The sequence below is a fragment of the Patagioenas fasciata genome, chromosome 5 (genome assembly GCF_037038585.1).
Source record: "Patagioenas fasciata isolate bPatFas1 chromosome 5, bPatFas1.hap1, whole genome shotgun sequence".
Lineage (NCBI taxonomy): Eukaryota > Metazoa > Chordata > Aves > Columbiformes > Columbidae > Patagioenas > Patagioenas fasciata.
This window is the reverse complement of record NC_092524.1, coordinates 57901954-57925134: the sequence shown is the minus strand read 5'-3', so window position 1 is coordinate 57925134 and position 23181 is coordinate 57901954. Positions and strand designations below refer to the sequence as shown.

General features: G+C 45.1%; 1 protein-coding gene across 3 annotated transcripts in view; it reads left to right on the top strand.

Moving 5' to 3' along the window:
- CCDC85C (coiled-coil domain containing 85C) overlaps window positions 1-23181 on the top strand; it is a 117248-nt gene that overhangs the window by 18787 nt on the left and 75280 nt on the right. The window contains exon 2 of one of the 3 annotated variants that reach the window (XM_071809635.1): window positions 5349-6116. The exons of the other annotated variants lie outside the window; for them this stretch is intronic. Within the exon in view, the coding sequence (XP_071665736.1) occupies window positions 5349-5593 (245 nt within the window). The 3' untranslated portion in view covers window positions 5594-6116. Of the gene's footprint in view, window positions 1-5348; window positions 6117-23181 lie in introns of those variants that run through there. 3 annotated transcript variants of the gene reach the window in all.

Genomic DNA, 23181 nt, shown 5'->3' with positions numbered 1-23181 from the left:
CCTAACTCCTACAGGTCTTACAGGGTGTGTAGGTCTTTCTCTTGATGAATTTAGTATAACATATTCATTACACCAGCTGACGATCAGAATACTGTCTCTGACATTGGGAGAATGATATAGATTTTTATTAGCTGGTATTTTCCACCTAGTTTATTTGGCACAGTTTCAACTATTTACTGCCACTATCTGCTACATTTCAATCAGAAAACATTCTCATTAAACTAAAATAATTTCTTTCCTCCTTTGGAAATCAATATGATGTAAAATATTTTCAAAACAATGGCTTAGAGTGATGGGAGCTGATAGATATTTTACTTAGAATAGATATTTCGGAAGACACCCCGGCTGCACTGAGGTTTATAGCAAAACTTCCCTTGGCTTTGGAAGGACTAGGATTTTGTTTCTTGTTTTCCGTTTGCCCGTAACTTTTCATTCCTGGCTAGTGCATATTATGTCTTTAATGATTTCATTTCAGTGTGGCTTTTAGAAACCATGACCCTTTTTGTCCACGGTCAAACCCTGTGTTGCTGCGCTCTTGTGCTCTGAGACCTCATTCATAAACATCGCTCCCAACACGGCGCTTTATCCCGTGTCCAGGGATGCGAGAGAATCCCAAACAATAGCCAGGCTGAGACAAAAGCTGCCATTGTGGAGGGGGCGCCGGGGCGGGAGCGTGGAGGGGCCCGGGAGCCTCAGCGGGCTGGGACCATTGTGCCAATAATTGGATTTCTGCTGGTGGTGGTGGGAGCGGGACCTGCCGGGGCAGGCATGGCCGTCGGAATAAACCTGGCAGGGATTGGAGGAGGCAGATGACCTTTAAAACCCGTGTTGTTGAGCGAGACCTAATACAGTACAAATGCACCAGGTTGCAACTTTATTAGTGATTAGACACAGAGATAAGCCTCAGCACATCGCCTAATCTGCAGAGCCTAATTCCAGGCATTGAAGCAGGGGGTGCTGATGCAGACCGAGTGCCCGTTCAGTCTGAGTGAGCCGGGGTGACCACAGGCAGTGTGACAAGGAGTTTCTGGATAACCTGGATCTAGGGCAGATTCTGATCAGCCTCTGCTGTGGGGGTGCTGGGACAGGGAGGCAGGCACTGAAAGTATGAAATTGGGAAGAGAGTCATACAACTGTTGTCTACAAACCCAGCTTAATTTCTGTGATGGCTGATCAGAAGATTATTCACAGTAAGCAAGGATTGGTGCTTCCTGACAAAATTAATGTGAAGGCTACAGCGCGAAGCAACTTGTCAAGTGGAGTATTCAAGGGGGAAACAGACTCTGATGTATTTCTGTTTTTCCATATGGGGCTGTTCTTGGGTGCTCTGGAGGTATTCTGAGTTATTTTCATCTTGTTTTGGACAGGATTCACTTTCCTGCAGCTTAGATAAAGGCTTAGATGGGCTTGGCCCACGGTGATTGACCCATGCTGGATGTTTTAGGCTGTGGCTGAATCCTACTAATGTGTCTGCGTGAATGGTGGTGGCAAATGTTAGAGGTTGCAAGCAAAGATGAATCACCATAGGCCAAGGGTTAAGACAGCACAGCAAGTGTGATGCTGTGGTATGCTCTGTTATTGGATTTCCTCCAAGGATTGCCCTTTGAGGAGCTTTGTCGTCGCAGCATGCTGCAGAGACCTGCTGCTTGGTGCCATCCTTTAAACATAATGTGGGAGCCTCTAGTTGTATCATATGCAGATCTTCGTCTGTGTTACAAATATATGCATTGAAATGTTTGGCAAAATCACTCTGCAAATCCAGACAAGCTCATACAACCCTAACTTTTAAATCCATGGCTTGGAAATCTGCCTCCGAGACCCACTGTGAAATTCCTTATCCTGGACTCTCTTGAGTGGCATCTGCCTTGTCTTCAGACCCACCTAGACATCCACACAAATATGATCTAAGAAACCAGCTTGCTAATAGCCATACCTTCTTACTTTATCGATCAGACGAGCTCTTTTCAACCTGTAGTTGGACAAACTGGTATTAAACAGATCTCACCCGGTCTCTGTAGTGACAGGGTGACCATTCTTTTTTTTTTTCATCTTGTAAAATGATGTTGTTAAAGTTACTGCATCTCAACACCTTTGCCCCTTGCCTCCAGGCAAAACCCATTTGGGATTCCTGCTTCTCTAGTTTTCTCTTAGCCTTTCGTAACTGTGTTGTGACTTGTATTTTGGAACACCTGGCTCTGTATTTGGGGTGTGAAAAGGGGTGAGAAGTTTCATTTACTGTAAGAGAAGTATCACTGGGATAATGTTTACCCCCAAGAGGTGGCAGGCCACAGAAATTTCCTAGGAGAAACCAAAGCCTTGTCCTTGCGATGTGAAATTCTCCAGTTTGTTAAGAGGTAATTTGGAGATGTTAAATTCTCTGATGGTCTGTTCAGAACTGGGGAGTGACCTGGCCAAGGCTGAGCTGTAGGTGAGACCAAAGTAGGTTCCAGGTCATGGCCCTTGTTCCTGGGAGAGCACCTTGTTGGGCTACTGTATCAACAACTTCCCTGCGGCTTTGCATTGTTTTCCCTTTTATCACCCAGCCAGGGCTTGTTGTCTGTCTTTTGCCTCCAGAGTTTTGGAGAGGAGCCATCGACTTCCCTTTCTGTTCAAGGAAGCTCTGCGTTAACTAGTCCTCTCCTCTGGTTAAAAAGGTGTGAATCTGAGGAGGAAGATTGTATTGCTTTGAGCAAATCTGTGTCTGGGCCTGACTTGTTGAGAGGAAAATATGTGGACAGCAAACAATTAAACAAACTGCATGTCTGGTGCCAGGTGTCGTGTCCAGGGCCAATTTGGCGTCTTCCCTGCAGGTATGAATTGAATATTATTCCACCAACCTTGTGTTTCATGCATCACCTTCCTCACGGTAGGATTGAACTTGGTTCTAGGGGTGCTTGGAGGAGGTGAAGCAGGAGGTGAAATGCAGAGGTCACTCAGCCCCACACCTCTGTTGCTTGTCTATGGTGGGTGGTAAGTGTGAAGATTTCCTGGACTGATGCAAATTTTGGCTTTGTATATCTTCTGGTTTTGTTTTCTGCTTTGCCCCCAATGCAGCCAGAGCACGCTTTGTTCCGGGGCAGTGTTGCTGCTGAAGTAGATACCTCCTATGCCATACACTTCTGCTGGAGCTGGCTAGAGTAGGATTGGACCTGGACTCTTAAGGGAAGGCTAAAGCCTTCAGCAGCAGAGGGTTACTCCCTGCTTGCTCTGTTGTCTTGGAAGGTGGTGGTATGACTTCCTCCCACCCACTTTCTTGGTGGTAAGGATGGCACAAACAATAGCTAGTGGAGATAACTTGTGTTCACCTTGTGAGAGAGCGTATGTGTCTGGGGAGGAGGCTTACCAAGCTGCTCCTCACTGCCTGCCAGCATCTCTGTTCTCCACGGCGGCAGCGCTGCCATCCTCTGCCGTGCAGCCCCTCGCCCACCTGCGGCCATGGGACTCCTGGGACGCGCCGTGGGGCCGGGGAATACTTTGTTCACTAATCTCCAGACAGCGTGGCCTTCGTTAAATAAATCCATGCCTATAGGCAGCTTTCTGGGGCTCATTATAATACTAATTCAGTTGAATTCCTAATTAGAAACCAGTGGTTTTGTGTGGGTATTGGAAGTCAGTGTAACTTTCTTAGGATGGAAGAATCGTCTACTGAAAACTACTTTGGGGACAGAGGCTGAAATGAGACCAGAATCTTTAAAAAAGATGCCTGTAAAATAAAACAACTATTTTAAACGTGCGTATAGAATTGGTGTACTACTTCAGACCATCCAGGGCATGGAGTAATTTTTTTAGTTAACTGTTTGGGTAACATCAGCAAGCGAACTGTGTAGACACATCCATAGGTGAAGAGATGTATCTGCCTTGAAATACTAGGGAGGACAGTTTTCAAGCCCAAGTCCAGTGTTATTTCTCTCCAGTGCGAGGACTGCTTCAGATACTTTGAATTAAGATTGAATAAAGACAGCTTTCAGGAGAGAGAGAGAATCCAAAGCAGCCCTGCCTGACCCCTTGATATCTGTGAAGAAATCCCTCTTTGACCCTTCAGGGTTAGATGTGTCCAAAACAAGCAGAACTATGATTGCAGACTGTGTATTTTAATTTTGTAAGCTGGCAGAAGTAATCTGTCCACACTCTGCACCATGTCCTGGCTTAGGCTGATGATCTATTTATATTGCCTCTTCCATTCAAAAGGGCTACGCTGCAAGGGTTTAGTTCAGGGAGTGTTTGTGCATGAGTTTTTCTGTCGGTGTTGCACTCTGTCATTGCTCTAATGGACCTCTGGAGGAATGTGATACAATAGTTAATGCCAGCTATGCTGTTAAATAATAGCTCTTTCAGGAAGGAAGTGAAGAATAATTTATGTGCAGGAAAACAGAGCAGGTATACAGAGAACAATAGAAATAGATAAGCTGTGATTTCATTGAAACAGTTGAGCCAGTTCCTATACCAAAAAGTTTTTTGGGCTCTGTGATGCCTGCTGGTGTCCTCCTGCATGCCACCAGCACTGACAGCTCTATCAGGATGGGTGGTTAGGGGCTGGGGCTTGGGGACTCAGGGGGACATGTGGGGAGCAGGTAAAAGCGCAGGGGTTGTTCAGCCAGTACTGAGCACCAGCAAATAGGTGCATCTCGCAGCCCAAATGTAATGTCCTTGCAGGTGCACTGCAGAAATCCTGCACTCGTCAGGATTTCAGAAGAGAGAAGGTGTTATCCTGTAAGTACAATTCTGGGGTGAGGGGCACTGCTGGAGCTTGTTTATATGGGGAATGGACTATAAACCATGATCTGCCTTTTGATTGTACCGATACACTCGTTCCTGTCTAAATAGATTCGTGCATTAGCATACTTAATTATCTGCTGGATACTCTCAACTTCTGTTTGGATAGCCTTCCTTTTGTATTTAAATGTAAATAAATACTGATCGTGTAGATTGGGCTCCTTCTAGGTTATGGGGCTGAACAGGAGGCTGTGCCGTGGCTGTGCTCCTGTGAGCTCCTCGAACAGACAGAGATCTTCTCAAAGGCTACTGGGAGAACTCCTCCTCTGCTAATTTTAAAAGTAATCTATAAATCAAAGTGTATCTCTAACTTTTATCCCATTTGGCATTCCACTTTTGAGGGAGGTTTACTTTTGCGGAGCACAGCTGAAATGTCAGCTTTCGGTTACTTACCTTTAGTCATAGAGATGTATTATTTAAGTGTAAATACATTCATATGTGAAGTGGTATCCTGTGTCTAAGCTTTTAGGCAGTGATCACTGTTTATCTTGTCAAAGGAAATTTTTACCCCTTCTGTGGGCTTCACCCGAAACGCAACCCTCCCCTGATCCTCAGCCCCTCTCTCCCCATTTCAGGTGTGTGGTGGAGCAGCCCCAAAGTCTCAAGCAGGGAAGACTTGAAAGCGAAGAAATCCCAGCTCAATTCTTGTGAAGAAGCAGACTGCCTGTGCAATGGGGCACCTGGGCGTGTAGGTCAGCAGTGTATTTCGAGAACATGGGTTACCTGTGATGGGGCCGCAGTGGACATTCCTGCATGGTGGGGGGCCAGGAAATGCTTTCTGGTACCTCTGGTTATGACACTGCTATTACTTTTCTACTGAAGTTCAGATGGTAATTTTAAACCATGGGAAAACATTTTTTCTCTTTGAAGAGCATTGTTAGTCACTTGAAGTCTCCTCCCTTGTTCCTTCGCTGAGTACATCTGCCCTGGATCAGGTTGCGGGGAGCCTGCAGTTCCCCAGGCACTGTGGGAAGGGGTTGCTCACCACCGGGATGGATGCGTGGGGCAGAGGGGGCTGGCATCGTTTTCTTGTGGGTATGCAGGTTTGGTATTTGTGGGGGCAGGAACCTGACAGGCACATTTGAATTAATCTTGGATCAATTAACCAACATTTTAGAAGAGGATTTTTGCAAATTCACAAATTACAGTTATGTCAAGAAAATACTAATTGCCTGCAATTTTGTCTCTACCCCTTCTCACCTCTCAACATATCTGTGTTCCCTCACTGAATAATATTCCACCTCTCTGGAAATGTAGTCAAATGCCTGCATGTATTTCAATGGAAATGTCATTACAGTAAAATTACTTAGTTTCTTGTATACTGCCAGGTGTTATTGGCACAAGGGGGAAATCTGCACTTTAACAGATCCTTGGATTAATAAAAAAGTGAAAACGATGCCTGGTATCTTAGGGTTGTGGTTTTTTTTAAAACACTATCCCCGCTCTCCTAAGAACAATGTAAATTCACTCTGAAGTACTTGCATTTCAATAGCACTCTTTTTTTTTTTTCCAAATACTGCGATGAGAGAGATCTGATAATGCAGTCCAGGGTGGAAAACCTTGATAACTTGAGCTGTTAATATAAACCGAAGAACAACACATACTGTGTTGCGTTAAAAGATAAGGCTACAGAAGGTGTGGTGCTTTTTTTTTTTTGTGGGTTTTTTGTTCCTTGAGGCAGGAGCTGTGTTTGGTCAGGACAAAGTCAGGGTGGAGGGGAGCCCAAATTCATTGCCAATGGAACTGCACCCATGATGAATGCATGCTCCCTGACCACAGATCCTTTTTTACATGTTATAAGATCTCAGTTAGAAGATGATTAGTGATGGTAGGAAGCAACTCTTGAGATAAATGTAACATCTTTTTGAAGCTTTCCGCCTTTTTTCTGAGCTGCTGGAAACGGTCCGTACGCAACACCTCTCCAGTCTCAGGGAGGGTAAGGAAATCCCCATCAGCAGCCTGGTGCATGGCAGGCATGCTGCTTGCCCTGACGTTTCAAACAAACCCCAAAACCCCAACAAAACTAGAGCTTGTGCCACTTCAAACAAAAGGCGGGGCTGCAGGGAAGGGTATGCTGAGAATCTGACCCCGGGAGCGCAAAGCCAAAAGGGCAGTGGCGGGAGCGGGGTTATGGCCATCCTGGTGCGGCAGCTTCCGAGCTGTTTATTCAGTTGCCATTTAATTAAAAGCTGGGGCAGTTGCCCGCACATCATTATTTATTTATTCCTGCCAGCAGAAGCTCTTTTCTTTAGGAAAGTTTATGTTTCTGAAAGGGATGTGGCTTGAGCATTGGAGAGGCGTGGTTGCCTTTGTGAAAATAACTTGTGGCTTTGCTTTCTCTCCAAGAGCCTTGGTCACATCATCTCCAGTGGGCTCATTCTGGTAATAATTTCACAGCTACAAAACTGGAAGTAATGTTGCTAAACTAGGATTAATTATCATAGAATCATAAAATCATTCAGGTTGGAAAAGACTCTGAAGATTGAAGTCCAACCGTTAACCTAATACTGCCAAATCCATCACTAAACCATCTCCCCATGTGCCACATCTGTGTCTTCTGAACACCTCCAGGAGTGGTGACTCAACCGCTTTCCTGGGCAGCCTGATCCAGTGTTTGACCGCCCTTTCAGTGAATAATTTTTCCTAATACCCAATCTAAACCTCCCCTGGTGCAACTTGAGGCTGTTTCCTCTCATCCTAATTATGAGCATCTCCTTCTAATGGAAAATAGATACCAAAAAAATGCTTTTGCCTGGTGAGGGAATATTGGTTCATTTAGTTTGCTTTCCCTGGTACGGATCCTAGGATGAAGCACACCCTCTGCCATTTGCGTCCTCACCTTATTAGCAGAGTTTATACTCCAGGAAGGTCAAAGGAACAATCCAGATGTCTGAACATAAATTCACAGGCATCCCTGAAAATGTGATAAGCTGTTTTTTTTCAAAGGGTAGAGTGCTGTCGATCCATTGATACCAGAGGATTTGTAGATACATTTTGCTTCTGTGCATTGAGCCCCACGATCTTGATGACATCTAGGACTTGATATTTCCATGAGGTTTTAAGCAAGAATATTGAATTAAAATTCAATGGCATTCTACTGTGTTTAATGATACCCAAGTGGAAAGTACAGGCAGGTAAGTACACATAATTTTCACGTATTTTTTCAGAGACAGACAACAATCTTCATATATACTAAGATGAATGGTACAGAAAAATCTTGCATTGAGTGTGCCTTAATTAATATAAACGTTAACTATTCTTACAAATAAGCCACATTTTAATGTCAAGCACTTGTTATTCATTGCCTGTGAGTAATTTTTTGTGCTTGCATATGTGTGAATTAAGCGTATGTTTTGAAGTCGTGAAGTATCCAAGGTCATAACTAAAAATAGTGAATGTGCATTGTTTGTTTGCCATCAAGAGATACAAGAAATTCTAGATTGCAGTTGTTTTCTTGCTGCGTGGTGTTCAAAGGAGAGAGAAGTGCTCTGAAGTGTTCGCGTGGTGCTACTGGACTTCCTGAGTGCCAGTATTTGTAGGTTAGGGCAGATTTTTAACTTTTCATTTGGGATTTCCTTGTTTGTACAGTCCGTGGCGAAACCCTTGCTGCACAGGTATCCTTCCCACATGAGGCTCTGTGGATCCAGATATGGCACTTCAAAAAGGGTGGGAGACAAAGTGGGGTCCTTGTGTTCTCTTTCCCTTTGTATTCGCCAGTGAATTTATCCCACTGCAGAAGGATCAGCAAATAAATGGTTACCAGCCTTTGTATTCAAATAGCCTTTATATGGAACTAAGTGGCAGCAGTTTGCACCCTCTGAGGGCTGTGTTGGTTTGTTTTAGGCACACCAGTGTGGAGGGGTTGCCAGATCTTGCGAAGGACAGAGCATGCAGGGCAGGCTGCCTGGTGGCCCAGACTGCTCCAGCCCCTCACCACCACTGTGGATTCCTTGAAAAGTCCTTGGTGGGGATTTTGGAAAAGCCCTTGTGTAGCCGCTCCTTGAAGCTGTTTATCTGGAATGGGTATTGTTTTTTTCTTAGTTCAGGGATACCTCAGTCACAGATTTTGCTATTCTAAGAGGTGCAAAGTGAGGTTTTTCTGTGGTGAAGGAGGTGGGAAGGAAGCCACAAGGCAAGGTCTAAGGTACTGCTTTCCAGTTGTGCTTTAAGGCTTCGTGCAGCTGCTGCCAGTCAGACAACTGGTTCATGGAAGTGCTCATGGAGCTATAATTCTCTCAGAGAAGCCATCGCATAAGCGTCCTTCTGGGACTGTGCAAGCACCTGAAGGAAAAGCAAGCTCGCTGTGCTAGGGAGCCTGTCCCACAGAATGGTTGATTTGTAGAGCAAGCCAGGGAGTCGGATCTGCAGCACTGGACCTACAAAAACCCTGCATTGCTGCAAGCTGAGCTGAGTTGGCTCTTGTCTGAGCTGGCTTTCTGTGTCCTCCATGGCCTGGCCATTGAAGCTGTGCTGGATGAGATGGAGGTGCAGGGACTGAGCAAGTGCTGTCAGAGTTGGAAGCTGGGAATGATGCTCTGCGTCCAAGCATGCTACAGGGAAAAAGTGTTCAAATTTTGGCATCTCCTTCATATCTATTTGCACCTCTTCATTGTAGTGGAGACCTTTCTCATGGTATTCTCCTTGTAGAAGAGACCTGGACAGGGTGAGGGAGAGCAACAAGGAATGGCAGCATGTGGAGGACTTTGCTTGGTTCTTAAAGTGTGCCCAATTCATACACCATTCATCAGACAAAGCCATGATCCTCTTTGTGGTATTGGAGGAAGGCTGCAGGGAACAAGTAGAACAGGGTCCTTGTTTTGGAGCAGAACTGCTCCCCAAAACAGCCTGGTTTCGGGGGAGACTGCCGCACAGATCTGGCTAGCCTTTTGCCCCCTGCCTGGCCCTCTGCCTCTTGTGATGCTCAGTGCTGGGACCTGGGAAGAGGCCTCTGATTATTTTATTGCTCGATTTAGGACTGCTTCTGGAGCTGTCTTGAGCAATGTGGCTTTTGGGGAGAGTTAGCCTGTGCTTTCATTAGGCAATCTCTACTTTGAACAGTAAAGAGTCTTAATTCTGCTGGACCGGGAGTCTTGCCAGGCAGGCATCAGAGCTGGAAAAACAGATACATGAGTCAAAGGATCCATCCTCAGCTGCTCAATTCCTTGGTACTAGGTAGGAAAGAAGAATTTCAGCTGGTGTTTCTAATCCCTTCCCAGAGCATTGCCCTGTGTGACAATAGGTATAAAAATATTTAAGACTTTTCTCCCCTGTAGTTAAAGAAACGGTGACCCCCCAAACTGTCCATAACCTCCAAGCTTGTCAGAGATGCTGCGGCAGATTCCCCTGCCAGGCTGGATTCCTGCTTTGAAACACCTCTGACTTTTTATCTAATCTCTGCTAAAGCATCCTGAATGATAAAGGATGTTTTTATTTTTGGCATTCCTCTTCATGCTTTCCAGGAGGCCGTAAGTATTTAATAAAAGCAAAAAGCTATCATTTTAGGCAGCGGTACTCTTGTTAGCTACTTGAGTCAGGTGGTTTTGTCAGGACTGATGCCAGTGACAGCAATAAATAGCAGTGGTTCCCTGTTGTGCAGATGGAGGCATTTAAATGGTCCTTGCATGGAGGTAGCGAGTCAGCCCTGGGGATCACCCGCAGGTGGGTTTCCCATGGCTGCATTGAATCTTTAGCAACATGGTCCTGGTTTGTATCGTGCAGAGGTTGTTTTATATTGGGATGGCAGTCAACTCTGAATTTCCATACCATTAGCTGGGATCGCAAGCTGATCGCCTTGCAAAGCTGCCAAAATATGTCTATGACCTTCTCCAGGATGGACGGGTGGATGGTCTTTAGCACCTGCTGGGCTCTAAAGTTGGGCTTGTGAGGCCAAACTGGAGCTGCTCCCACTGCCTGAGCCTTCCCCTGGCGTCGAGCTGGAAAAACGGGTTGAAGCAGGCTGCTGCTGCTAATCTGCTTAATGTCTCGACACGTCCTAATAGCACATTATCTGCTGCTGCTGGTGGGAAACAGGGTTTCAAGTGCCTGGTCCTGCTGCAGAAACAGATGCAATTTAAGTCACAGAGTTGACCCTGTTCATTAAAAATTTGCTGGATTTATTTAGTTTTGCTGTTTTGTTTATTTAGTTAAAAATAAATCATTATTCACCCAAAAGGGTTGAATGAAAAAAGGCCCTCGATCCTCAGCCTTTAGCTGTGGCTCATTTGATGCCTTTGGGTTTCTTCTCGTGGTGTGTCCCTGCAGCTCTTTGCAATGGTTCTGCTCTGCAAGGAGAGCTGGGAGAGGATGCAGGGCTGGGTAGGAGGAGGAGCGCTTGGAGCTGGACCTGCTCTGTTCTCACAGGCTTGCCAGGGTTGGGAGGCGGAGAAACGGGAGCCTCCCAAGGTGTGTCTGGGTGAGCTGCCGTGGCTCCGGCAACCGGCTCTGTGGGTTGGTGCCTGCCTCTTGTGTTTGTTTGCCGTAACCCATGTAGTTACTCCTGGCCCAGGCATAGCTTTAGCTGCAGGAACACGCTGTGCATCGCTGCTGCTTGTTCTCGGTGGGAAGAGAGCTGTGGTGGTGATGGATGCACGTGTACACCAGCGTGATGGCATCGGAGCGAAGAGGGAAAGGGCTGTTTATTCCTTGGCTGCAGCAACGTTGTTACTGTGATGGAACTTATGTGTTGCTTTGGGCAGAAAAGTGGCATTTTTGGGAGCTGGCTGGCCCAGTGGAAGAAGTTGCTGTTCTCAGCAGGATGGGACCAGCCACTGCTGATTAGTGGCTCCACTGATCTGCCAATGGAGAAGGTCCATAATTAAGCAGAATCAGCCATGCTCACAGATTGCCTGGACAAACTCTTCGCCTAACTTGACTGGAGCCAACCAATCAAGCTGCAGGAGCAAGTGAGGCTGTATTTTGGTGTAAAGGCTATATTGTGATTTTACTTGTTTAAATATGTACGTTTGAAGTAAAAGTGAAGTATAAAACAGCAGCAAAAGAAGGCAGAGAAGCAGTGAACAGTGAAGATGTGGAGGAGGAACAACGTCAGAAAACGAGTCTAGAAGATAAAGAAAATGTGGACAGGATCAAAGAAAATAAATGCAAGGCAAAGGCATGGTCAGACACAGCTTCCATGGAGCACGCGCAGGGTGTGCGGACTCTCTCCCGCAGGTGGTTGCAGTGCCCTGCCTGAGGATGCTCTGTGGGATCCCGCTTCCTAGGGAGGCTCCAGGGCCAGGGTCCAGCCCCCCAGCTCCCCTTGCATAGGCAGGGATTTTGTCTGAGAAAGGACCTCTTGCTGAGTTCTAAAAATGAGAACAACAATACAGCTGACATCTCTTCAGTGAAAGAGGAGAGCCTTCAGTGGATTTTTTTTTCTCCGTCTGCATTTGAAAAAAATAGCAATGAGAAGCCTTTTCTGAAGCTTCTTCATCTTTTCAAAGCCTACGGAAGATTTCTTATTGCATATTCCACCTATTTGAAAAGATGTGGGAAGGTAGGGAATGATCTGCAGCACTCATCAGTATGTACCTGAGCTCCTTATTCAATAGCTAATGCGATTGCTCTCAAAATGCAGTCAGTGATTTATATGAGGGTGGCTGCTAGCATCAGGCTTATGAATTGCGCTAGGATTTGAGTAAAGTTTATATTTTTTAGGAAATGTCTCTCCAAGCCTTAATAAACAGTGTTTTATTGTCAGAAACCAAGAATGTCTGACTCCTACTCCAAGGGCAGCATTTCAGCCTATTGCATCCTTATTTTTCTGTGACATTCTGCTTTGATGCCGCTGTCCTGCCATGGGGCAAGAAGCTCCACTACAAAAGCCCTGGGACCTTGAAAAAGAACTTCTTGTAATAAAACTATATTGCTTTCGTGAAAATGTGGAACCCAAAGCAAACTTTCCCTTTTTAACAGCCATTTAGAACAAGGTTAAATTTGATCCGGGAATAACTTTTTTGTTTTTTTCAATTTTCTTTATTTTTTTCTTACTTAAAAAAAAAAAATTATTTTTCCTTCAACAGAAACCAGCCTCTCTTCTTTAGTTGTGTGGGGTGAGTTGTTGGCTGCTGTGCTCAGGCTGAATTGAAGTTTTGGTGGAACCACCTGAAGCTTTGGAGACCACCATGGTTAATGTATGCAATCCCAGCTGTCTCTGGGTGGGACTGACCTTGGGCTCAATGGTTTTACAGTCCCTGGAGTGATGGGGCTGTAAACCCTTTAGGAGTCCTTAGGTGCTTCCGCTGCAGAAATAACAATTAGGTGCTATGCACAAATTGAGGAGAATGTAGGCAGATCCCTTGTGTGTATGGTGGGGTGGTTAATCACAGCCTGAGATGGGGATGCTCTACCATGGTGGGTTACTAGGGCAGGATCACATGCACTCAGCACAATTAATCTCTGAGCAGAAACAGGGAGGCAGCCCTTGCAAGGCTCTGGCAGTTCCTGGCATGTCCCTGCTTTAGCTGTGATTTTCCCAGTCACTTGGGGATGAAAAACTTGTCTTTATTTTTGTGTCTGAACAGCAGCTCAGACAGGGCTTGTTGTCTGTGACTAGGCTTATAATGCCAATAACATCTACATAATAATAATATTTAAGCAAAAGATGGGCAGGATTAGAATTGCAACCTGGTTTTTTTTTTCAGTGTTTCCTGTGGTTTTGTTTTTAAGTGAAAGCTCATCAGCTCTACCTGACTGCTTGTTATGGAGCGTTTACAGAGAGGAATTCGTGTGCATTAGTAACACCTTTTTATGAGATGAAACTGTGCAGTTATTTCTGTTCAGAAATGGTCTGTTCAGTACTTCTGAGTGTTGTGTTTCCCACCATTGCTCTGTCCCAGTAAGACTATAAGACCGACATTCGGTGTGATTTGGACCTTTGAAATAGGCCAAAAGCTGATCCTTGCTTATGACCGTCCAAGTAGTTTCCTATATTTTGGGGTGGAAAAGTGGGAGTTTGAACCTTTTAAATTCAACAGATGTGTTTGTTTATTTTTCTGAAGTCAGACTACCTGCCTTTTTCCAGAAGCAAGGTGCCAGATCTGGAACTGGATGTGGGCAGGGGGCTGGGAAGGAACCTAAGGGCCAGGTGGGATTCCCAGCCCCTGGCCATGTCCCCCAGCTGCAGGTGATGCATCCCTGCAGGACAAGGCTCTCTTCTCTCGTGCATTTCTTTTGCTGAAGAAGGTAACCAAGGAGAGCTGGTTCTGATGATTTGGTCCAGGCCAGGCAGAGGTGACTGTCTCATGCTCAGGGCGAGGAGTGAGGTGGCTGGTGGCTTGTGTTGATGCAGTTTTAGCCCTTTTGAGCAGGAGTGGGAAAGCAGCAGGTGCAGGACGCCAGTTGTGTCCCTGCTGTAGCTGCAGTGGCCCTTTGCCCTGCTGTTTCCTGATGCTTTCTTACCTCTTGTGCAAATGTGGGAATAACCCATTTTTGGGAGAGCAGGTCTGTAGCCAATTCTCAGTGACATCTAAGTGCGTCATACTCATTGAAGGAAAATTGAGCTATGTACCTAAATGTTTTTTGACAAAGAGAACCATTGCTTTGGTGTTCTGGTGAATTATTTGCTGTACTATTTGCGTAATGTCCAGATTCGCAGACACAAAGCAGGGACTGATCCTTGTGGCAGCAAAGACATTGTGCCTGCTGCAGAGCATTTCTATTTAGAGACTGGAGACAACAGGCAGATGCTGGGACACATCATCACTACATGTTGTATCGCCTGGCCCTTATCAGTGTTTCTGTAATACTGTTTTTTGGGAGTGTAACCAGTAATTCTGCACTTGGGTTGGATTTTTTGCAATCAGTTTTTCCCTAGCAATTCTCTGAAGTAAGGGATGCAGGAAACTGCAGGTCTAGCAATCCCCTTCTTGGATCCTCTTGACCCTTTCAAAAATGGAACAAACATTGCCTGACGTTTTAAAACCTTCCCCTGCAGGGCACTGTGGATGGGAAGCTGAGCGTGTTCTTGCCGAGCCGAGCTCTTAAATTGATAGTGCCTGTAGTTATATGTAGCTCTTGTGGAGGAAAATAAGAGAAACATCTTAAATCTTTAAATCTCTCAAGGCCATCCTTTCCCCGCCATGCTGTGAAACTCTATAATACCAGAAGAAATCCTACATTAATGTGGCCATGCCAAGATGTGCTTGCAGATAGGAAGCCCTCTCTTACTGGGCATGAACCAGTTCCTGCCGTGGTCACTCGTGGGGGTCTTTCAAGGCTACTGTGAGCTCTTGTTAATGTACCTGGCTTTTGAAAGCCGTGCATGTGTTTCAGAAAGCCACAAAGTGATGCCTTAGTTGCTCTGTTCACACCACGTAGGTCTTGAGGATTACTACTTTCTCTGCTGAAATATTTTTTTCTAAAATAACAGTGGATGGCACGTATGTCTGACCAGATCTGCTTTGAGTTCTGGAATGAACTTGTTGTGCTTTCATTTTATTTAGGTTTTATTTAGGTTTTGTTTAACTAATGAGAAGCACAAGTAAATGTTGTTTCTTGCCTAGAGGGAGATCTTGAATATGTATCATTAAGAAATGGGGTCAGATGAAGAAGAGAAAATATCGGTGTCCCCAAACTGGAACTTGCAAACCCATGCACTGTGCAACGCCCCACGGAGCTCTAAATCTTCTGTCAGCACTCATACGCCTGCGATGGTCTGCAGTGCTGATAGCAGCGCCTGGCTTCAGGGTCTGTGCTATCCCTACATGTCACAACCACTGTGTTTCAGAAGGCTGGATTGCATTTCCTCCCGGAGAGTTTGTCTGATGGCTCACAGCACATAACAATTGGAAAATGAGTTTGTTTTTAGTAATAAACCTTTACGACTCTTGCAAAGTGGGTCTCTCTAGACTGATTGGGGCAGAGGAATAGCTCCAGCTGACCTCTGGTTTGAGAAAATTGCCCATCTGCATGGAGGTAGGATGAAGTTGTCAGGAGAAAAGGGGAAATAGAAGGTTTTTCTCCCACTTATTCTGAAAACACACAGCTTGGCAAAATATATGTTTTTCCAAAATTCTGAAAAAATATTGTATTAATGTAACTGTAAGCTATGTGAAATGAAATCCAAAGGCATTAATTAGAATTCCAAACCATATGGTCACATGAATCCGGAGACCCACACGACTGCATTTTCATATCTGGTGTCAACACTTTAAAATTCATCAATTTACAGCCAGAGTTGTCTTAGTTAATTTAACTAATACCATAACATTCCTGAGATGCATCATTACACCTCGTCATGTAAATATAAACGAGGATGATTAGGGGAGAACCGCTTGCTTCAAAGAAGTAGTATAGCTGAAAAAATGATTACGATTTAGAAAAATTAAAATAAGATGTTAAATGTATCTGCTTATGCCCCCATGTTAAAGCCGGACCTTTATTAATTTACACAGTACCCGATTTCTGATATTGTATTTTAACCAATGGCTTGTTTACAATTGGGATCTTTAAGGAGGAGGTTGTTCAGCTTGGTGGGCTGAATTGGCACCTTAGCTCCAGAAATGTGTATTCTCCACTATGAGCTGACCACTGCCGTGCCTTGGGAGGAAGAAGTGATGCCTTCAGGGAGAGGAAGCTGGAAGGCAAGCCAATGTTTCAGCTGCAATGCTGAGCTGTGTCTTGCCTGCACTTTGATGGGAAGCAAAGCCTGGCCCACCGATGTCATCTTTCACTGGGATCCTGGTTGGACCTTCCAATGTTTGTGTCTGATCTTTGGCCTGGAGAGGTGGAAAAGTCTCCTCTCGTGCATCAATTTGACTGGAAACTGTCTGCTCTGAGGTGAATCTAAGGCAGACGCATGTCACGAGTGAGTTGGGTTTAAAAGGTTGATACATTCTCAATGCCTGCTTAGACACTTTTCTTTTTTTCCCCCAATGGTTAACTTGTCATGTTTTGTGTCTTAGATATCTGTGCAGTGTATGTACGTACAAGGAGACAGAATACACCCTTTGTGATTACAGCAGTCAGCTTGCAGACTTAGGTGGCTGGCAACAAAAATGTTCACAGAGATTTTCCCTGCATTTGTGTGTGCAAAATTGGGGCTGCACTGGTGAGAAGCTGACCAAGGGACACCAGTTCAGCGTAGCAATGGCTGCTTTCCAGAGTTTCGTGCAATTCTCTGCCAGTTCTGCCATCATTTGGAAATCTGGTCCTTGTGAGCAAGACCAGCTGCTCTGGATGTCCTCCACTATGTGAAGGCCACCGTGCAAAGCAGATATGATCTTGTGGTTACCTGTTTTGTTGGTAGGAATTTGGGCCTTGCCTTCTACAGAGAAGTAGTCCTGCAAGGACTGGGCTTAGCATGAAATTGTGGACATCAAGAACATGCCTCAAAGCAACCAATTGGTTTGAAAATTGTGATATTGTGTTGTGAACCACTGTTACTAATTGAGTAAGTGGCAATAGGGCATGAAATAGTCTTCCAGGGGTCATCTAGCTCAGCTCTCTGCCATAAGACAAGACTAGCTCATGTCTAAATAAATGTTTCTATAGCTTGGTCTTGAAAACTTTCACACATGGGAATTCCATAGCTTTATCAGGCAATGACTTCCAGTGTGGTACCATCATTCCCGGCTGGAAGGCTTTTTCTAACCTGTGACCTAAAACTTCATCATTGTCGTTTAGGTCTGGTTTCACCTTCTCCGATCTGCCGTGGGAAAGGAGAACAGGTTATTCACTTCTTTCCAGATACTTGTCATGTATTTTAGAGATAGTTATCGTGTCTATCCTCAGTCTTTGCTAGACTAAACAACCTAGTTCCTTCAGTCATTCTTTGTAGGTCATGTTTTCTAGGTTGCAGAGAAGTCTTGTTCCCCAGTGGACTGTCAAATCAATCTGCTTCCTTTTTTTGAAGCGTTATGCCCCAAACCAGCTGGCTGTGCGAGGGTGATGCTAAGCAGGGAGGGAGGAGTTGGTACAGGCAGTCTGCTGGTCACCAGGAGCTCAGTGTGTCAGTCTTTATGGGGAATAGCAAACTCCTTGAGCAAGGCATCATGACCGGTGCACGTGCTTGATGTCCTGGCCTCAGAGAGGGAGAAACCTGCTTGGTGCAGGGGCCACTGCCTCTGACGTTCCCACGTGTCTGAGCAGGTTGTTGGAGCTCCAGTGGAGTTTTCAGCCTGGGCTGAGTTTTGTTGGCAAGGCTTCAGGGTCCCTGGAGTATCTATGAGCAGGTCCTTGCTTTTGTAGTCCCAACTTCCTTTTTTATTTTAAGTATATGTTCTGTCAAGCAGAAATACATGTAAAAGAGGAGACTGAGGGAAGGGAGTGGAATACTTATTTTCTCCCCTTGACTCATGCATCAAGGTGCCTAAGTTTCCACAGAGCCTGTCAAGCTTTACCTCTAAAAACTAGGTGGGTTGCCATTGCTTTAGGAATTATTTTGTTTTCTTTACCTCCTAGTGTTTCATCTGATTTCGTAAGAAACTCTGTTGGAGTGTGGTGTGTATGAGACCTTGTGCAAGGAAACCAAACCAAGGGACAATGCTTATTGTCTCAGTGTGACACAGACTGAGGAACCTTCTCTGCCTTGAGCTCACAATTTATGCTTGGGCTCAAAACAGACTTTGCAGAAAGCGATTGCATGGAAGGGACCAGCTACCCAGCATGTTTTTCATCAGCAGCAAAACTGGTTGCTCGCTGGCCTCTCCTTCCTCTCCACCAATCTGCCCTAAGTTACCTTGTCCTCCTCTGCAATTATCAGGAATTCCAGCACCAAAGTCAAGCTACCTCCTGTAGTCGCACATATGGTAAAAGCACCTCAGCAAAGCAAGATCCCAAAATGTGGTCAACTGGTATCTTGCAGCCAAGCTGCTTGCCCAAAGCTGGGTATCAAGCCCACATCCCAACTAGCATTAACTGTGGCAAAGGAATGACTAATGAAGCCCTACAGCCTTTTTCCCAGAGCTCAGGATCACACCCATGTGCATTTTTCTCTCTGCATGTTGATGGATAGTGCTTCTGTGCTTTCCCCTCCCCGAACACGTGGGACATGTGCCAGCCCTGGGCATTGTGCAAGCGCCTGGCCTTGCCAGGCTGCCAGGCGCGGGGGTGTTGCAAGAGGACACAGGGCTGTTCTTGCAGCCTTTGGAGGCAATAACCGTAATTTCCCATTTCTTCAGTATTGGCAACAGTTTTAAAAGATGGAAGGTAATTACCCTGTGAAATAGGTTTTATTTCCTACCAGGTCGTTGTCTCTGCCAGGTAGTTTCAAAACTTGGGTGTTTTGGAGGAGAATTTCATAACACATGACTGATCATTCAACAGTCCACATGTGGATTTGACCTTGGAGTGTTTGTACAGACTTGGTGGAGCTGTTGAATACAAATGTGTTTTTTTTCTTTACATCCTCGGTATTTGCTAAACATTTGGGTCTCGATCATCTGCTGACTTGCTGTTTCGAGCTGCACACACCAACAAGCAAACTCTGCCATTTGCACTGCTCTTTTCCCTGCCACACTGCGGGTTAAACAATAACCGAGTCGGGACATTCATTACTTGGGTGAAGCGTCTCTTGGAGCTTGAAACCAGGGCTCTGCTCCAATATACGGCAAGATTTATGGCCTGGTGGATAAATTTGATTTAACAGAGCTGAAACTGTAATAAAATGATTATATCAAATTGCAGCATATGGATGGGGGGATCAGGTGGGGCTCAGATACCTCCTGAAAATATTCACTTTTATTTTCCTTCCTCATTCTGCTTTAAAACCTTGCTAAAGCAGTAAGGATAAACAAAGCAGATAGGTTTGGAAAGGATCATTTCTGACTGGCTGACTTCAGAAGGATGGGTAATTTTGAAACAACAGCATTATTTCTTTGAGGATGCACTGACTAAGAGCATTTCTTCTTTCCTTTCTCCTGCCCCAAGAGACAGATTTTATTTTGTTGCAAGTACAGGTCCAGCCGGAGGAAAAAAATTGTTTTTCCTTATTATATATTTTTGAGGGAATCCTCATGGAGAATTCAGTCTCCATGTTTAAACCTTTGAGAAATCGACCATACTTTAGTGCATGTTTCTTTCTCTGCCACTTCGCTGTCCTACCTTGAAACACTTGGTACCTAAAACAGGGATAAAACAATAAGAAAATGCTGTCAGTAGAAGGAAAGGAGGATGAAAGATCAACATGATCTTCCTGCTCTATCTAACACCCCATTGGGATTAATCCTTTGGCCTATGATTGTTTGTTCGTTGGTTTTGGACAGAAGATGGGATGTTGTTGATGAAGTGCTGGATGGAGGCAGACCAAAGCTGTGGAGCAAGTCAGGCCAGCAGTGTAGGCACAACTGTTGATGCATCTGGAAAGGACAGGCCTGTACCTGGCTTAAAAACTTGCATTCAGGTTATTTCTGCTCCTATCTGAGTAGGTCTGTCTCTGGCTAGGATGGCTTTTGATATGTATTTTGGGTTTAACCACCCATTATTAGTGTTCTCTCCCTGTCTGAGAAGGGTAGGCCAGCACCACGTCTGTATGATGATGGGAAGCTGGTCATGCTCATTCTTGGATCTCCTCAACACAGATGTAGAAAGCTTCTTGGACGTGGTTGTACGCTCCAGAGCTCCCCGGGAGGGAATGAGAGCCAGCCAGCCAGGCAGTGTAGCATCCTTGGGATTAAGTGATCTCTTCTTGGAAAAAAAGGAAGGAGGGAGAGGAATCTATCAGGGCATCACGGAGAGGAGAGGTGACTTTTCCCCTCAGGAGCAAAGCAACTGTCCTTTGTTGTGCTTCAGAGCTCTGTGTTGCCTCCAGGAGCTTCCAGTGATGCAGGCTAACATGAATTATATTAATATAGTCAATCCAAAGCTTAATTTTATGAAGGCTACAAAGCAAGCCGGACTGGGGAGATAGATCAACTTTTTCCCTACAACTAGTTTTCATTAAAATGATTTGGAGGGTGTGCCTGTACCTTGTCACAGAGCGCAACCCAGGGCCGGCCGGATGCCTGTGGGAATGAAGGCTGGAGCGGTGGATCCGGGCATAACGTAATCTCCTCCAGGGAAGGTTGTGCGTCAGGACTTGTTCGCTTGGCCGTAGTGCTATCCTGCTCTACTCGCTTGAGATCTGCTCAGCATTGCTCTTCGTTCTCCCTGCCACACCTTCTGCGGTGAGCAGATAAGCACTTTTTGGGGGGGGATGATGTAAATTTTTCCGTGTTTGAATGCCACAATGCCAATTTAGGGCAACAAAGCGAAATTACATCCTACCTCATAATCAAGAGTGCTGCTCAAATAGATTCGATCACTTAGTTCCAGATCCTGTGCAATCAGGAGAGACACTGTTCACAGAAAACAGGCAATCATGGTGCAACAGCCACACTGAGGGAGAGTGGTTGTCAGTTAGAGTGCACAGGAGATTTATTTACATTTTATATATATATTTACAGAGGTAATAGTACTAGCAAATCAAGTAATAGGAACAGTGGTTGCAGTCTGAGAGAAGTGGGTCTGGACACAGACATTTTCTGGCGTTTTGGACTACAGCCCGTGGAAACCCTCCTCATTCCATTAAAAATAATGTTCACAAATGGTCGGTTCAAAATTCACCAGTACAGATCATTGCTTTCCAGAAGCAGTGCTTTATGCTTTTCATTGGCCATTGCTTACAGCATCAGTGGACAGTGCAAGGAGAAAATGTGCTCATTAGATATGAACTTAATTGAGAGTGACATGGCTGGGTATTAATATTAGTCTTGCCGCAGGCTTTTCCTTTCCTTTTTTGTGTTTGTAGTCATGCTAGTAGATACCGAGCATGTTATCCGTTTACTGAATTCCACAGCAGCACTGTCAATAAAAGAGATGGATTTCCCAGTTTCTTTCTAAATGGAGATGCAACATCAGATGCCCATCTCCTCCAGATGCAGAGCAGGACGGCAGGGCTCTGCCTGGCTCCGAGCACCAACTCACCCTTGCTACTGATGTGACCTTTTTTTGATGGTATTTCTGTTTGCTGGAATCTGCAGTTAGGGTGGTTACAGTGCCTTGTGGAGTTTAACTTAGCATTCATTTGTTTTTCCGGGGAATGGTCTGGTGACAAGAAGCTGACACAGATTTCTTTGGGTTCCTGCCTCTGGGCACTTCTTTCACATCTCCCCAGAATGTGCTTGGGAGAAGAAATAAATTAATTAGATGGAATGGAGGGGTCTGTTTTCACTGGCAACAAGAGAAGCACGCTGGGAAACATAGGCAAGCGCACAGCTCTGATTGGCGCTGTGGGAGGCGGTGGTTTGTATAAAGAGCAGGATGCGCTCCTTTGTGCTTGAGAGGTTCCCCATGTAAGGCAGACCAAAGATGCCGGGTGTGTTACTGTCACGACTAATTCAACTCCTTTTGGTAGATAAGCTTTTTTTTTAGCACACGATTCCTTTTTTCCAAGCCTTTCCTTGCCCCTGCACCCTCTGTATGTGGAGCAGCGAGGCAGGGAAAGGTGCAGGTGCCCGTCGCAGGGTGGTTTGTGGCTGCATGGTCCCTGGCTCCACGCGCTGTCCTGCTGCTCACGGCCAGGACGAACAATTACCAGAGCGGTTTGTCTCACAAGTCAATGCCATCTGTGCAGGGCGCCTTGTCTGCTGAACAAAAGGATTTGGAGGGTCTGAGGGGCTACAGCTTTAAAACCCCCAGCTGAATGGAAGAAAGGATGCTGTCAGCCGCTTCTGACTGCATGCAGGAGCTTTGTTCCCTCCCGAAACGTTTAGCGCCACTTTTATTACCTGCAGCCGTGCCAGCGCTTGGTAGCGTGGCATTTATTTGGGGACAGGGTAGTAGATTTAGTCGTTCTGCCTGCTACTGATATGTTTTGCTTTGTTTATATATATTTTACAGGGTCGGTCTGGCAGTTTTGTCTCCTGGGTAATTAAGCTGAATTATTGAAGGCTCTGAAATTAACACTGTTGTTTTTAATAATTAAAATAAAATAAATCTCAGCCTGTTTCACAAGTTAGGTTATTTCCTCTTCCTGATTTTGAAGGTGCGTGTGAACTTGTTCAGAAGAATGTGAGCACTCAGGTAGCCTGGTTTTAAAATTTTGTTTAACAAAAACATGGGGGAAAACCCTAGGTCTCCTGTAAGGTCTCTCAATACATCCAAGCCTTAAAAGAGAGCAGTAGTTGGAGGAAGTCAGTGTGTGGTAGTCACTGCTGGTAGGAGTCTTTCTTGCCCACTGCTTTAGACAAATCAGAGAATTAGAGTGTGTTGGAAACTATCCTAGAGTGGGGAAGGAGCTTTACAGGTAGATTACTTTTTTCGTTAAGTTACGTTTAAAATTTTTACTGGTTCAATTATATAGATATTTTAAAAATTTTTCTTCAAACATTTGAATTTCATTTTTCAGTCAATATTGGGATTTCCTATTTGCTGTGGGTTTGAGAATATTCCTCATTTGCTGTTTGGGAATTGTAGGATGGTGGATTTCCA